Source organism: Microtus oregoni, unplaced genomic scaffold (assembly GCF_018167655.1).
Source record: "Microtus oregoni isolate MIOR12 unplaced genomic scaffold, Mior012 000019F_ref0000042, whole genome shotgun sequence".
Lineage (NCBI taxonomy): Eukaryota > Metazoa > Chordata > Mammalia > Rodentia > Cricetidae > Microtus > Microtus oregoni.
In genome coordinates, this window is record NW_024543078.1 from 40,720,503 (window position 1) to 40,734,848 (window position 14,346).

General features: G+C 51.8%; 1 protein-coding gene across 19 annotated transcripts in view; it reads left to right on the plus strand.

The window, feature by feature from the left end:
* Positions 1–14,346, plus strand: part of LOC121459804 (actin-binding LIM protein 2) — a 123,945-nt gene that overhangs the window by 92,673 nt on the left and 16,926 nt on the right. For 11 of the 19 annotated variants that reach the window (XM_041669809.1, XM_041669813.1, XM_041669820.1 and 8 more), the window contains 3 exons: positions 5,244–5,296; positions 5,882–6,020; positions 13,921–13,982. In XM_041669809.1, the coding sequence (XP_041525743.1) occupies positions 5,244–5,296; positions 5,882–6,020; positions 13,921–13,982 (254 nt within the window). Of the gene's footprint in view, positions 1–4,227; positions 4,821–5,243; positions 5,297–5,881; positions 6,021–13,920; positions 13,983–14,346 lie in introns of those variants that run through there. The other 8 variants (XM_041669826.1, XM_041669821.1, XM_041669827.1 and 5 more) reach the window with 2 other exon arrangements.

Sequence of the window (14,346 nt, forward strand, 5' to 3'; positions counted from 1 at the left end):
GTAAGCAGGGGCAAAAGATAAGGAGCCCCCCCCCCATACCACCAGGCATCGCAAGGATCAGCTTGTAGTGCCTGTCAGGCAGGAGGAGGCACAGGGTCTTGGCAGCTGCTTGAGTCAGAAGCTTCAGGATGGTCTGCAGCTCAAGAGAAGCTGTGGACTGCTTGTGTTGCCATGTGAAAGTGGAATCTCATGCCTGCAAACACACATACCTGCACATGTGTGTGCACACACATACACTTGCATGCACACTTGCCTGCACACACATACATACCTGTGTGCACACATATGCCTGTATTCACACATGCCTGTACACACACACTTATACACACTCACATGAAAACTCACCTACACACACATGCACACCTGTGTGCACACATATACCTGCATTCACACAGCTGCATACATATACACATGCCTGCATACAGGTACAACATCCAACCTTGTCACCTTGGGGAGGCAGTTATGGGTGAAAATACAGCCGTTCACATCCAGCTACTTAGCAAAGAGAAATGCTTCTTTCCTCAGGGTTCATTTCCTCAGAAATGGAATTAGGCTTGTGCCTCAGAGCTTTCAGGCAGTTTCTGAAAATGGCAGAGCTGCTTGACAGAAGGGGCTCTCCAGAGGCGGTCTCTCGGAGGAAAGAAGACATCTGCTTTTAGACTGTTGAGTTTGTTTTCCTGCTGCTGTGATAAGATAGCCTGACAAAAGCAATGAAAGTAAGAGGGGTTCTTTCCAGCTCCTGGTTCAGGAGTGCCACTCCTCGCAGTAGAGAGGTCACAGTGGCGGGAAGCACCTAGTCACAGCACGGGCACCACCAGGAAGCAGAGCGTGTTGAAGGACAGTGTTAGCTAGACTCCTCTTTCCTACACAGCTAAGAGAATGGTCACCCACGTTTAGTGTGGGTCTTCCCGCTCAGTTAACGTAATCAACACCACCCTTCCTTCCCCAAAGGGAATACCCCGAAGCTAGCGATTCCTTGTAGATGAGGCTGGAGGTTCACTTCCAAGGTGATTCTGGGTCCTCAGAGGTTGACAGTGTACAGTGACCATTACGACTGTCTAAGACAAATGGTTCTTCCTCAAAGACTTCCTAGACAGTTTGGCTGTCCAGGTCCAGGATGGAACTGCTATTTCACCGGGTTCACATTTGATTTCTAAGCAATTATGAGCCTGGGACAGACATGAGTGAGTGGGGGAGGGGACCTGGCCACCCATGTTCTCAGGGTCACCATCCGAGTAGTACCCGTCTGTTCCCAGTTCTTTGGTCCCTGGTTGAAGATGGGAATAAGGGCTTGCTGTGACTTTCTGGGGTTTCTTCCCTGGAAGATTGAGTCTCACATTGGTTTGGGGTTGTCTTCTGAGATATGATGAAAGACCAGGTATCAGGTAGCTCTGTGCCCATAAAGAGCATTAGAAATCTGGTACCCAGTGGGGCATGCCTAGCAGAAGTTCTTGAGGGACATGGGACAGGAGTGTAGGAAATCAGTCATTCCAGAGAGCACTTTGACACAGGCCTGTGGGCCTCAGAGAAGCTCCTCTGTGTGGTCTGGGGGACACGATGAGCCTCTTTCTCTGGAAGAGGGACACTGGGTGAGAGAGAAGCCAGCAGGTAGAGTTGCCAGCTCTGTAGCTCTTCCTCTGATGCTACTGTCAGTTCTGGTAGCAGTCAGCACACAGATGCCATTCCCTCAACTTCATAGAAAGAAGACCAGTGCCTAGGGATGCCAGAAGCTTTCACTAATTTATCTGAGGCGTGGTTTTTGAGCATCCACTATGTGTCTGGCTCTACTTCAGTGCTGGAACCATAGGGATGGAGAAACATAGCCTGCCCTGTGAAGCAGAGTCCATAAAATTGCCCTGAGATCATATGATCAAGTACATCCTTGCCCTACGAAGCTGAAAATCTGTAGAGTTGCTCCCAGTGTGTGTGCATGCATACACACACACACACACACACACACACATGCACACACATGTGAACACGGTCATTCTCTCTAATATAATTCCAAAGCAATGTAAACTGTACAGGTTGATGCTTGATATGTGTTGGGCAAGGTAAGAGAAGTCTTGCTCATGGGTCTCGTTCTCAGAAACCCAGTCTGGACCTGAGTAGAGAAGCAAGACCTCCCTTCTGGAACCCTGAGACCTGAGGAGAGACACCAAGCCCCAGAGCCTCTCCCCTCCCTTCCCCTCCCCATGTGTACAGAAACACCACCTACTAGTGATAGTACCAACCAGGTGTGACTAGGGCCCAGCTATCAACGTGTGTGTAGACACTCACTGAGCTTGAGAGGGATGGCTCTGTACTGATGGCAGACAGAGTTTCAGGAGAGACCAGAGCTGAGACTGTCTGATGGCCACAGACTGCCTCTGAGCACAGTCAATGGCCCCCTGGAAGCCAGAGCTATAGAAGTGTAGGTGCCACCAAAGGCAAGCTGTGTGGCTTCCATGGAAGCTCTGGGCTGTGTGCATCCATCTGCTTTCTGCGTCCCCTGTTGTGTTGGAGGTCAGTGTTTAAGACACTCCAGGAGGCCCCAGGCACATCAGATGTGCTGTGACCTTGAGCATCTCCTATGGGTTGCTCAGTGGAGAGGCAGATTTGTGTGCAGGTCCTGTGAGCGAAGGCAAGTCCCTATAATGTCTACACCTTGCAGGGAGAATGAAGTCAGTCAGCTGAAGCTGAAAAACATCATGTCTGTTTTGTGTTCATGCTCAGGACAGGGCAGGCGCAGGGGTGAGGCTGAAGGACTAGGTGACAGAGGCCCGATATAATAAGGTCAGGGCAGCGTGGATGAATGTATGCATCAGTGAACAAAGAAATGGAGAAGAAGACAAAGAGGGGTATGCATGGGTGAGTGGGGGTGAATAACTGGAGAGCTGTGGATACAGGGATGGGGGAGCTGGATAGTGGATGCATGATGGATAGAAGATAGTTGTAGGTGCATGGCTTAGTGGATGGGTGTGTGGGAGATGGATTCATAAATAGGTGGGTAGATTAGTGCATGGTGGATGGATGGAGGATGCTTGGTGGGTATTGATGATAGATGAATAGTTAGATGATAGATAGATAGATAGATAGATGATAGATAGATAGATAGATAGATAGATGATAGATAGATAGATAGATAGATAGATACATAAATACATACATATATACATACATACATACATAGCTTAGTGGATGGATGGATGAATGGATGGATGGATGGATGGATGGATAAATTGGATAACTGATGGCTGCCTTAGTGGATAGGTATAGATACGCGAGCAGAAGCATGGATTAGTGTCTGGGTGGGTAGGTAGGTGAGCAGGTGGGTGGAAGGATAAGAGAGTAGACAGAAGTGAACAGATGGGCAGCCAGAGGGACACATGTGTATCACATGAGAGTGTTCAGATTTAACTGGATTAGAGGAGGAAGGAGGGAAGAGCTGCCTTCAGATTACCTTCAGGGTTGACCTCTGGCCTAGTCCTAGCCTTGCAAAGCTGTAAACCAGCCTTTGTATTCTCAGACACCATCTCACCTGATTCTTGTGAATTGGAGAAGGTAGAGTGGCATTTTCCCATTTTACAGATCAGGAAACTGAGGCTCTGAGTTGTTATAGAAGCAACCTACAGACAGTGCAAAATACTTGGTGGATTTGGCTCTGGCCCGACACACTACACATCTGTCACAGCTTGTGGTGTTTACAGAGGACCCTTGTCAAGTCTCCACACAACATTCTCAGCAAGCGGAGGAGCATCCTGGCGCCCTGCGTAGCACTACGCTGTAGCGTGTTGGCTAGTGTGTTACCCGTGGCTATATGGAATCTTGAAAGCCCACGGCCTGGGTTGCTGGGGTGGGATCTCACACCCTGAAGAGCCCCTCGCCTGGAGTCTCTGGCACAGATGGTGGGGGCATAAAAATCAGTTCTTGGAGTGGCCATAGCTTGTTTGTCCCTGTGCCCTTGGCCAGCTGCTGAGAGTCAGTGCTGGTGTGTTAGCCACGATCGGTGACAGCCATCGAGTCACAGGAGTCATGCTGCTCACCCCTCTGCGTCCCTCTATGTAACCTCCCCAGCAGGTCTGTGGTTAATTCGCTCCTGTATGTGGAAAAAGCAGAGGGTTTGTTTTCACCCCCCAAAAAAGGTCTCTCCCTGGAAGAGACAGGCAGCGCGGGGCGGGGAGACACAGAGTCCTGATATCTAGGATGGAAGTACTCAGTTTACAATTTTGGCCCTATCTTGTCAAGGTCCTGTAGCCCAGTCCCCAATGTCCAAGCTCTCTGACCTGGTGTCAGTTTTGTCCTTGGTGGTGCAGGAGGCAGGGCGCTCCAAGAGACGGGCAGGGCTGAGCCCACCGCAGGCTGCAGGTAAGAAGCCCGCCTGCTCTCCTCCCTGAGCTGAGCCCTAGCTGGGGAGGACCCCCTGGGCTTCCAGCCACTGCTGTGTGCACAGGGTTGGGGTAGGTCTTGGCAGGTCCTGGAACATACCAGCATGCCTTGCATGGTTTCTCTGTTTACTCCTGGGAAAGGGTCAGCCCAGTGGGATGACAGAATGCTGCCCAGAACCTCTTGGCTGTCATGAGGGTGTGAACTCTTGCTCCAAGTGGGCTCATCTCCAGGTGTACTGGTGTTCTTGGCTGTTTCTTGTGGACTCCTCCCAGTGGCAGAGTTCAGGGCTGGGCAGGCAGAAGGTAGCTCAATGGAACAGGCAGGGGGAGACTTCGGACTTTGACTATCTGAGTTCATGTCACTCTCAGCCCCCTCCCCTCAACCCATGCTGGCTCATGACCTCAGAGCAAGTCACCTCCCTGAACCTCAGTCTCACCATCTGTGAGATGGGCCAAATTCCAGTTTTGAAGAGTTCATGTTGAGAAAGAAGCGGTGATACCCAAGAAGCACGCAGCTGTGGCTGGCACCAAGGGCTCTGAGACTGAGACCTCTGTCCCTTCAGGGTCTCCCTCACAAGGTCAAAAGGTATACTTATCAAATCCAAGTGAAAATGTGACTTCGTCTGAAAATGTGACTCCATTTCTCCTGGTTGGAGGTGTGGCTGGAACTGCGAAGAGGTGTCACTTTGCTCGGGACACTCCCACCTTCTGGGCCCTGTCCCTGAGGAGGTAGCTCAAGTGCATCCTGGTCTGAGAAAGGCGTTCATTCTGTTGTCCTTTTCCTTGGTTTTCTTTGACTTTGGAGCATGATGTAAAGCAGGGCCCCCAGGACAAACATGGTGAGCTGCCTTTACAAACGGATTTTTTCCCTTCCAGCCACCAGGCGATTGGAGGTGGAGGACAGCACTTTTGATCAGGACAGCAGGAAGGTAATGCGGTGGGCCACGCTCCTGCAGGGTGGGACGGCCCCTCTGGCTGGAGCTCCAGTCCTCTACCTCTGCCCCTGGGGTCCTGGGAGGCCCAGGGTGGGAGCCCCCACCCGCCTCCTCCTGCACTCAATATGAGCACACTCTCTGCTAGTGTCCTGGCTCTGCCGTGCAGCCAGGTCATGGCTGTGGGACTGAGGAGAAACAAACCCAGGACACTCTGGTGTATTTGACATGAGGTTCTAGAACAGCTTGGTGGGTGCTTTTTATAAATGGCCAGAGAGTAGAAGGTAGGAGACCTTACTGGTATACTTCTTTGATGTGGTCATGCTGTGAAAACGGCTAGAGAGGATGTGAGGGCAGGGGCATCACAGCAGCAGGCTGTGGGCAGCATTTGGCCATTTCTCCAGCTGCTTGACGAACTTGCAGAGTGTATGAACGAGACACCCTTAATAGCAAGGCTGGTATTAAAAGCAGCGGGGATCAGCTTGTGAGGCAGATGTACAGAAGCTACTAGAAGGTTCTGGTGAGGTATGTTCACCATGGCCGATGACTTCAGTGTTCCCATAACCTTCTGTTCCTCTGCAGAAGACTACCTGGCTGCTCCTCAAAGGGGATGCAGACACCAGAACAAATTCTCCAGACCTGGACAGCCAATCTCTGTCCCTCAGCAGCGGGGCTGAGCGGGAGCCTCTGCCGAGGATGCCTGGGGATAGCCTCTACTCACGTGAGTGGCTCCTCTGATGTGCACTGGACACTGCCAGCCAAGGGCCCCTACTGAGTGGGCCCCCAAATCTCATCAGCTTTCCTCCCTGAAAACACTAATACCAAGAGAAAGCACGTAATCCTAGAATGGGGCAGAAGGATTGCTGTGAGTTTGAGACCGGTCTGAGTTGCATAGGGGGACTCTGTCTCAAAAATAAAAATTAAAACCATAATCAGCCAAAGAGCGATCAAATGTGAATCAAGCCAGCTAAAGAAAGATCTGAGCCCTGGCCTCACCCACCACCTCTGCAGTGACGCAGCTAACTAGTGTGCTCACAGTGCCCCCTCGTGGCTTTCTCCGAGCTGGCAAGAAAGCAAAGAGAACAGCACTCAGAGCCTCTTTCCCTGGGTGGGTGGGGGCTGGTGTGGTCATGGTCAGGGGGCGAGTTCAGACCTGGAACTGGTACAAGGCACTGTCCTGGTCCCTATGACATCCTGAGCAAGGCACTTGGAGATTCTAGGAGATATGGCCTGACATCTCAGGCAACAGCAAGCCTTGGGGGTGTTGTGAAGTCTGGCTTGGGGTGATTCTCAAGAATGGAGTAATTGCCCATTGCATTGTTCACTGGAGATGCTGTAGGTCACAGGCAGACAGAGCCAGCACAGGATTGCAGGCAGACTCAGGTTCTCCCAGAAGCAGTCTCTGGTATCTGCTGAGTGGGGCGTGGGGCGGGTGTGTGTGTGTGTGTGTGTGTGTGTGTGTGTGTGTGAGTAGGGGTGGGGGTGGCTTGTTTTCTGTGGCTAGGGTTGGAAATGGAGATCATGAGAATCTCCGTGGTGTGAAAAAGCGGAACAAGCACCTGGCGTCATGGTGGCACCAACTCTGAGTGTAATCTGGGCTCTCTGATGACTGATTGTGAGAGAGACCAGAGCAGTGATGCTGACTCATTAGGCCCTGGGCGTGCAAGAGGGCTTTGGCTGGCCATCAGTGAACAATCGGGCTGTCCCCACCCACCATCCCTCCTGACCATGGATGGCACTCTCTGACCACTGCATACCGGAGGTGCCCTGCAGCAGAGAAAGGAGTGGAGATGCAGCCAGTCGGACACTGTGACTAATGGGCAATGGGACTGTTGTTCCCTCAGGATCTCAGACTGTTCACACAGGCTGATGTGAACATGGGAGGGTCCCATAGGTCTGGGTCCTCCTGTAGGTTCTTTTAGGGGAAGAGCTAGCTGAAGGCATGATGAGAGGAGGGTGGAGATCCCACGTGCCTGCCTGGGCCTACTGGAGTGGCCACATACCCTCCCTTAGCCCTCTGTCCCAAGAGTCCCTGCCCCAGATGCTGTCCTCCTGTGGCTGTGCACGAATGCTTTGTGGTACTTGAGTAGTGGAGGCCCCTCCACAGAGCAGGGCATAGGGCTGCCCTTAGCTCTCACTGCCCCATGTGGTGTCTTGGCATCTAGGCATTAGCTGGGGGCCAAAAATTTATATTGGTATTTCAGGATGGTGCTTTTCAGTTTCTGGTCTTTGCTCTGTTAGGGAAGTGCCCTGGTCCATTCCTATGACCTCACCCAGACTCTCCCTGTGTTGGCCAGCCTGTGCCCTCAGCAGTTCCCACTGGAATGTATGGACTGCCTGTGGCTCAGACTGAGGGAGCAGGGATGCAGTGTGGGAAGAAGCCCAGCTACAGATCCTCTCAGGATCCCGCTTCTGCTCTCACTATGCTGTGCGGCCCGTGCATGTGCCCTCCACCCCCTGTAGTACTTTCTCATCTGCAGATGCCAGAATGAGAGTGTTCATCCTGGGCACTTTTGAGTGGGGTTGTCTCTGTGAGGCAAGCTGTTCCAGGTGTCTTCGCTGGTCACTCCCACAGTGACAAGGACTTGCCTGCCATCCCATTCCTCTGCTGAATCCCTGCAGCAAGCCAACACGAATGGTGTGGACAGGAAGTAGGTGTTATGTGGACACCTGGCCTGTGGGAACCCAGCCACCTGTGCTTGGTCCCATGCCACCTGTTATGTGCCAACAGCCATGGCTATATCCTCCTGCCTCTGCGTCCCCCTGATGTCCTGACTTCAGATTTCTTGAGCAGGAAGCCCACAGGGTCTAGCATTGCACCTGTGCCTTTACCTCCATCCCAGCGGTGCTGTACAGTCCCACAGGGCAGCAGTTCTCTGCCAGGCTCTACTGCCCTATCAACGGGCATGTGTTTTATTAGAGATGTGCTTGCATTCCTTCTGTATCCTATGCGGGAACTTCCTGGCTCTCTGCAAGTGCTCTTTAATGTCTTGTGTCTGCACAAAGGGGGACAAGGTTGGCTTTTCTCATAAGAAGAGGGATTGAAGGCCTTACAGAGAGACTCTAAGCCCCCAGTCTCCTCCGTAGCTTGTACCCTGTGGACACATGTCCTCTGGGTCCCACATTCATGACCTTTCTTGTCCTATCCTCTCTTTTGTGGTCTCTTACACACAGATGTGAATACAAATGTGCACACACAGACACAGGCATGATAGTGGTTTAATTCAAGTACCTGGGCTGTAGAAGACACTGCCAGAGGGTTTCTGTGGTCCCTAGCAAGGCCCCAAAGTTTCCAGAGAGTAAACCCTTCTTTTACATCACCAAGTTGAGAGGAAGGTGGGAGGAGTGGGTTCGGGGTGGCCTTGGGGCTTGGAGACAAATGAGTCTCTTTGACTTAGCATCCAGGAAGTACAGGGAAGACCTCAGCAGAGGCCACTTCACCCCAGACTGGCCTGTGCCTTCACCGTTGCCGTCACCTCTGTGCCCTCCAACATGAGGCCCCTGTAGAGCGTGGAATGATGAAATGTTCCAGTCTCTGCTTCTTAGCTCACTGTCCTCCCTCTCAACCAGTCAGCAGCAGCCAGCTACAGGACAGGTTTCTGTGACTCTCTTCTTCTCAGAAGGAAGGAAGGAAGGAAGGAAGGAAGGGAGGGAGGGAGGGAGGAAGAGTGGGTAGGCCAGACTTTCTCTGTCCCTTTGACCCCCCCCCCCCGCAGAGTTCTCGGTGAGAAAGCTGCCCCAAATTCCCTTGCCTGTGATATGCAGAGCAGGCTCCTTATGACCTGTCAGTCTCTTTGGAGTACTGAGGGGGAAGGCCAAGCGCCTGGTGGTAGAGCTGTGGCTGACACCCCTAGGTGGCAGAGTCCACAGATATCAAAACTGGAAGATCTTTGGCATTTCCAGTGCCAAATCAGGGTCCAGATGAGCAGGAGTAGTTCAGGCACAGAGCACACAGACCTTGAATACTTTCTATGTCCCAGCCCTGTTCTAGGTGCGGAACCAGAGCAGGGCCTGAAACAGAAAAGGCCTCCTGTCCTGTGGCATTGCAGTGAGGTGGGGCGAGTCAGATGGCATATGTAAGCCGACTGCTAGGGCATGCTGGGAAATGTGTCATGGGAATATAGGAAGTCCTTGGGGAGGAGGCCACTGTCCAGCAGGCCTCAAGATGTGGTCCTGAAAGCAACAAATGCTTGGGAAGGGATGATCCAGCTGAGGGTAGAGGCAGAGCTAGCAAACCATGTGACCATGTCATTGCTACCAGCCCCCACCCCACTCTGTGCAATGACAGCCCCAGAGGACTTTAGCTTTCTCCCTTGAGCTAGGACCTAGATGAATAGAAGGTGATGGCTGCCAGCATCTGCATTAGCGAGGTATCTGGGCAATGCATAGCATATGTGAAGGTTTGGAGATTGACTTCTGCAGAGCTCTAGGAAGACAGACACAATGGTATAGTGTGAGAGGGACTAGCCAGACACAAGATGGGAGCAGGCATGGCTTTCAGGAAAGAACTGAAGGCAACTAATACATCCAGGAAACCCCAAGAGGAATGGACACAGAGCCCTGAACCTGTATCTGGGCCCAGCAGGTAGAGCCCTAGCAAGGCACACTTGAGTGACCTTGGGTCCCTGGCAAGCCTCCATGGTATGAAATTTCCTTATATGTAATAACAAGAATGATCTGGAGACCTGCAGGATGAGGGGCTGGCACCTGGGTGTGCAGTCCTATGAGGACGTCCAGGTGGAACACTCAGACTCACATGCCAGGCTGCAGCGAGCCTGCAGCTGCCAGCTCAAGCCTTTTCCACCAGCGTCTGCTTCTACAGCCTAAATCGCACGTGCTCAGGGCCATTGAGTGCTGCTGTCCAGAGCTGAGAGGAGCTACCCGGCACAGAGCAGGCAATGGCAGTCATGTACTGAACCCCAACAAAGGCATGGTGGCCTGCTGTGGCTTGCTGGTCATTTGTCAGAAGAATGTTCTCCAGTGTTGTGAGTTCCCACTGCACCGGGAACACACCCTATGGCTCTCAGTTATGTCTTGAGTCTTCAGTGGTTTCCTGACCTCTTGTGAGCCACTCTGGAGGAGGACAGAGCCAGGAACAGAGCCAGCTTCAAGAACAGTCAGCGGCATGCTTTAGAGTGGCTGTGGGTGGCCTGAGAGCTGGTGTAGGAGTACGTGGTTAGGCTAAGCCTGGGCCTAGCCCAGGAGTTAGCAGGGTGTCCAGTGCCTAAAGGGCCTGATATAACCTAGGATCACGAGCACACTGCGGGAATTCATTGGGGGTCCTCTGTCCTCTGTAACTGTCCCTTCTTGTGCACAGCCACTTCTCAGTCATATCCACATTTGGTTACACACTCTTGAAGGCTTCTGACCATATCAGATATGCAGGTCTCTAGAAGGTCTACAAGGGTCATTTGATCTTTATACAGGTCATTTGATCTGCCTAGGCCTCAGTTCCCTTGTGTCCAAGGCATAGAGGCTCTTGAGCATGGAGATGGCACTCTGAATGTGTGAAGGGATTTTAAATACATCTGTTGTACATGGGACTCTGGGACCTTTAAAAATCACACACTAGCCAATCCCTCCCTCAGAGAGATTGAATGTGACAAGACCTAGATAGCAACTCAGACGACAGGAACACCTGTGGTAGACACACCTGTCTAGCTTTCGCTGCTAAGTATACCTGAAAGAAGGGGACTATAGCAGAGCAAGCAGCCACAGGATGGGAAGGAGGAGGAGGCTGGCAACCCCTGCAGTGTCATGGGATGGGGATGGAGCCTGCAGGGAGGAGGTCCAGAGTTTATCACTAGCATCTTCTGCCTCCCAGCTGGTGGGGCAAACAGACAGGGAGCTCTATCAGTGATCGTGGTGGGCACCAGCAAGCCCAGGCAAGTCGAGAAGAATGGAGTAGTGTATGAATCACTCTGAAAAACAATGATCATGGGAATCAGTCTGAGTGCCTGTCCCCGCGCACTGGACCCAACAGAACCATGGTGTGCCAAAATGTAAGACTACCCAAGATCCCACCTCCTGTCACAGCAACTGAATATCCAGGATTCAATCAAAAGATGATTTGCAGCACCCAGAACCGTGGCGTTAGTATTGGAATGAGAAAGAGTCCCCAGACCAGAACACTGGTGAGAACTGGTGTTGACATCATCTGACAGGGATTCTACGACATCAGTCATAGAGATGCTCCAGTCAGCAGCTGTGTCAAAATTGGAATAGAGAAAAGATCTCATGGAAGAAACACAAATTACTTCAAAAAGGATTCAACTGGGAATTGGCATTGAACTGAAAAGTAAAATAATGAAAAACCTGTTGTGTGGGTACAGGGACAGAATAACTGATTCCCACAGTGGGCATCAGGATCTTCGTTCTGGTGTGGACAACGGAGAGAAGGAAAGCAAGCACCAGGGATCTTGGAAATAGTGCTCATGTCTGTGAATTCCCTGAAGGGGAGAAAGAATGGGTTAGAAGCCGGGCGGTGGTGGCGCATGCCTTTAATCCCAGCACTCAGGAGGCAGAGGCAGGCAGATCTCTGGGAGTTCTAGGCCAGCCTGGTCTACAAGAGCTAGTTCCGGGACAGGCACCAAAGCTACAGAGAAACCCTATCTCGAAAAACAAAAACAAAAACAAACAAACAAACAAAAAAAAAGAATGTGTTAGAAACATTAAAAGCGACAATGGCTGAAAACATGGCAGACTTGGCAGAAGTCATGTGACTGGCAAGGTCATGTGACCAAGTGAACCCCAGAGAAGATCAATCAGAAAAGTCCATACCAAGACGTTCTTCTAAACTTCTGAACACTAAGGTTTAGAAAAAAAAATCTTGAAAGTCCACAGCGAGGAGAGCGATGTCATCTACAGGAAGCTCTAGTTGGTGGCAGCTGACTCCATGTGGAAACAACGGGGACCTGAAGCGAGTGGCGTGTCTTCCTGTGCCAACGGGAGGCCTGTGAGTTCTACATTCAGTGGGAATGTACTTCGGGATGGAAGGCACAGGGACCTTCTCAGGTGGGGGAAAGCTGAGAGAAGTTGTTACCTTAAAGAGCGACTAAGGGGCCTTCTCCAGAAAGAAGATGACAGATGCACGGGCTCAAAAGCTCAGAAAGAGAAAAAGTCTAGGCATAGAGGGTGGGGTGGCACGGCCACCAATCCCCTTCTCAAGTTTCTTTCTTTAAAAAAATTGCTTTATGTGTATGAATGTTTTCCCTGTATGTACGTCTGTGCACTAATGTGCACACAGTGCCCACAAAGGCCAGAAAAGGGTTGGGAGCCACCATGGGGTGCTGGGAATCAAACCCTGCACCATCTCTTCACCCCCATCTTTCCAACTTAATGGGAAAAGTATGACCAGGGCTGGAGAGATGGCTCAGTAAGAGCGTTGTTCTCTTGCAGGGGGCAGAGCTCAGGTGCCAGGACCCACACTGAGCAACCCACAAATACCCATAACTCCATCTCCAGGGCCTCTGACCTCCTCTTCTGACCCATGGGTACCAGCACTGAACATGCTCATACCCTTTCCCCCCTCCCACCCACATACACATAATTAAAACTGAAATGATTTTTAAAAATTGCTCAGCCCTGTCTAAGGCAGTTGTTAGGGAGGTGGGAGACACATGTGGCCTATGGAAAGAAGGTTGCCACTGCATGGGAGAGGTTGAATATTGAGCCATGGGAAGGCCATGTGCAGTGCCTGACTAGAGGGCCAGAAACACAGTTGAGACATTTGCTGTTATTGTTCATCCAAAGGGCCTGGGGGGCTTGCAGAATCATAGGCTTCTGATACAGTAGGGTCTGAGCAGATCTGAATCTGTGCGAGAATCCACACAACAGACAAGTTCTTCATTGCTGCTACCCTCCTCTTGGAGGAGAGCGACATCTAGCCCCTTCAGCTGTCATAGGCTCCTGACTTTCCTCAGTGGGTCCCTTGGGAGGAGGGTCTCTGAGCCCACAGGACACCTCGAGGTAATGCCTAACCTGGCATGCTCAGCAGCAGGGCAGACAGGACAGGTGGCAGTTTTGTCCTTGGTGCTGACGTCAGTCCTCAGTGGACACTTCAGTGTGAATGTTGTGGGGGTGTGGCCCATAGCCCCCCTGCCCCTTCCCTGGCTTCCTGGGAGCTCCCATGACATTTGGCTTCATGCTAGCGAGGATCAAGGGCCCCTGTGTCTCTGCCTGGCTCATTTCATTTAAAGAGAATCTAGGAATCACTATTTGGATTTGAGATTCACCAACCTCAAAGATCCCCAGCCCCATTTGACTAGTGGTGGCCTGTGGTGGCCGTCAAAGTGCAGGGTGGCCACAGTCATACCTAGCATAGGATGTCTGAATCTGGGTAAAGAGCTAGGCCTGGGTGGTGTGATACTGAGGTTTTTCCTGAAGTTGGGTACCAGCTGGGCTGGGCCCCATTTCAATAATGTTTCTGGTGTTAATAATTGGTTCAGATGCCCCCCCCCGTGTTTTGGGGCTAGAAGGTCACAAATAAGGCAGGCAGATTATCTTTAGGGGCCTCTGCTTATTCTCAGCCGCCTAGTCCTATCTCTATTGGAAGAGTCATGGGTCCTGCCCTTGCCTGGCTGGGCTGAGTGCGTGACAAGGCTGTGCTGTGTCTGTTACAGGCTTCCCTTATTCCAAACCCGACACTCTCCCAGGACCCAGGAAGGATGGCCTGGACCTCCGGGTAGGTACTTGGACCCTCCCCACCTGTGGGGCACTAACCATCACTTGCTGCCTACCTGCACTTGTCCCCATGGCTTTGTGACAGCCAAAAAAGACAGGAATCCTGCTTGCCCATCTGCCTTTGCCTGACGCTCTGCCCCAGGTGCTGCCACCGGAGCCTTTTCCTCATCAAGAGTGACAAGATGCACCTGGCCATACTCTGGCTTCTCTCTGCTGTGCCCCGGAAGCCAGGGGGAGATATAGGTCACCCAGAGTGACTAGGACTGCTTTGAGATGCTCTTCAGCCTCACCTCCTTCTCTAGTGGCTGAATCCAGTCAAATCTGGAATGTTAGAGTGTTTCTGTGCCCATGGCGCCATAACCATC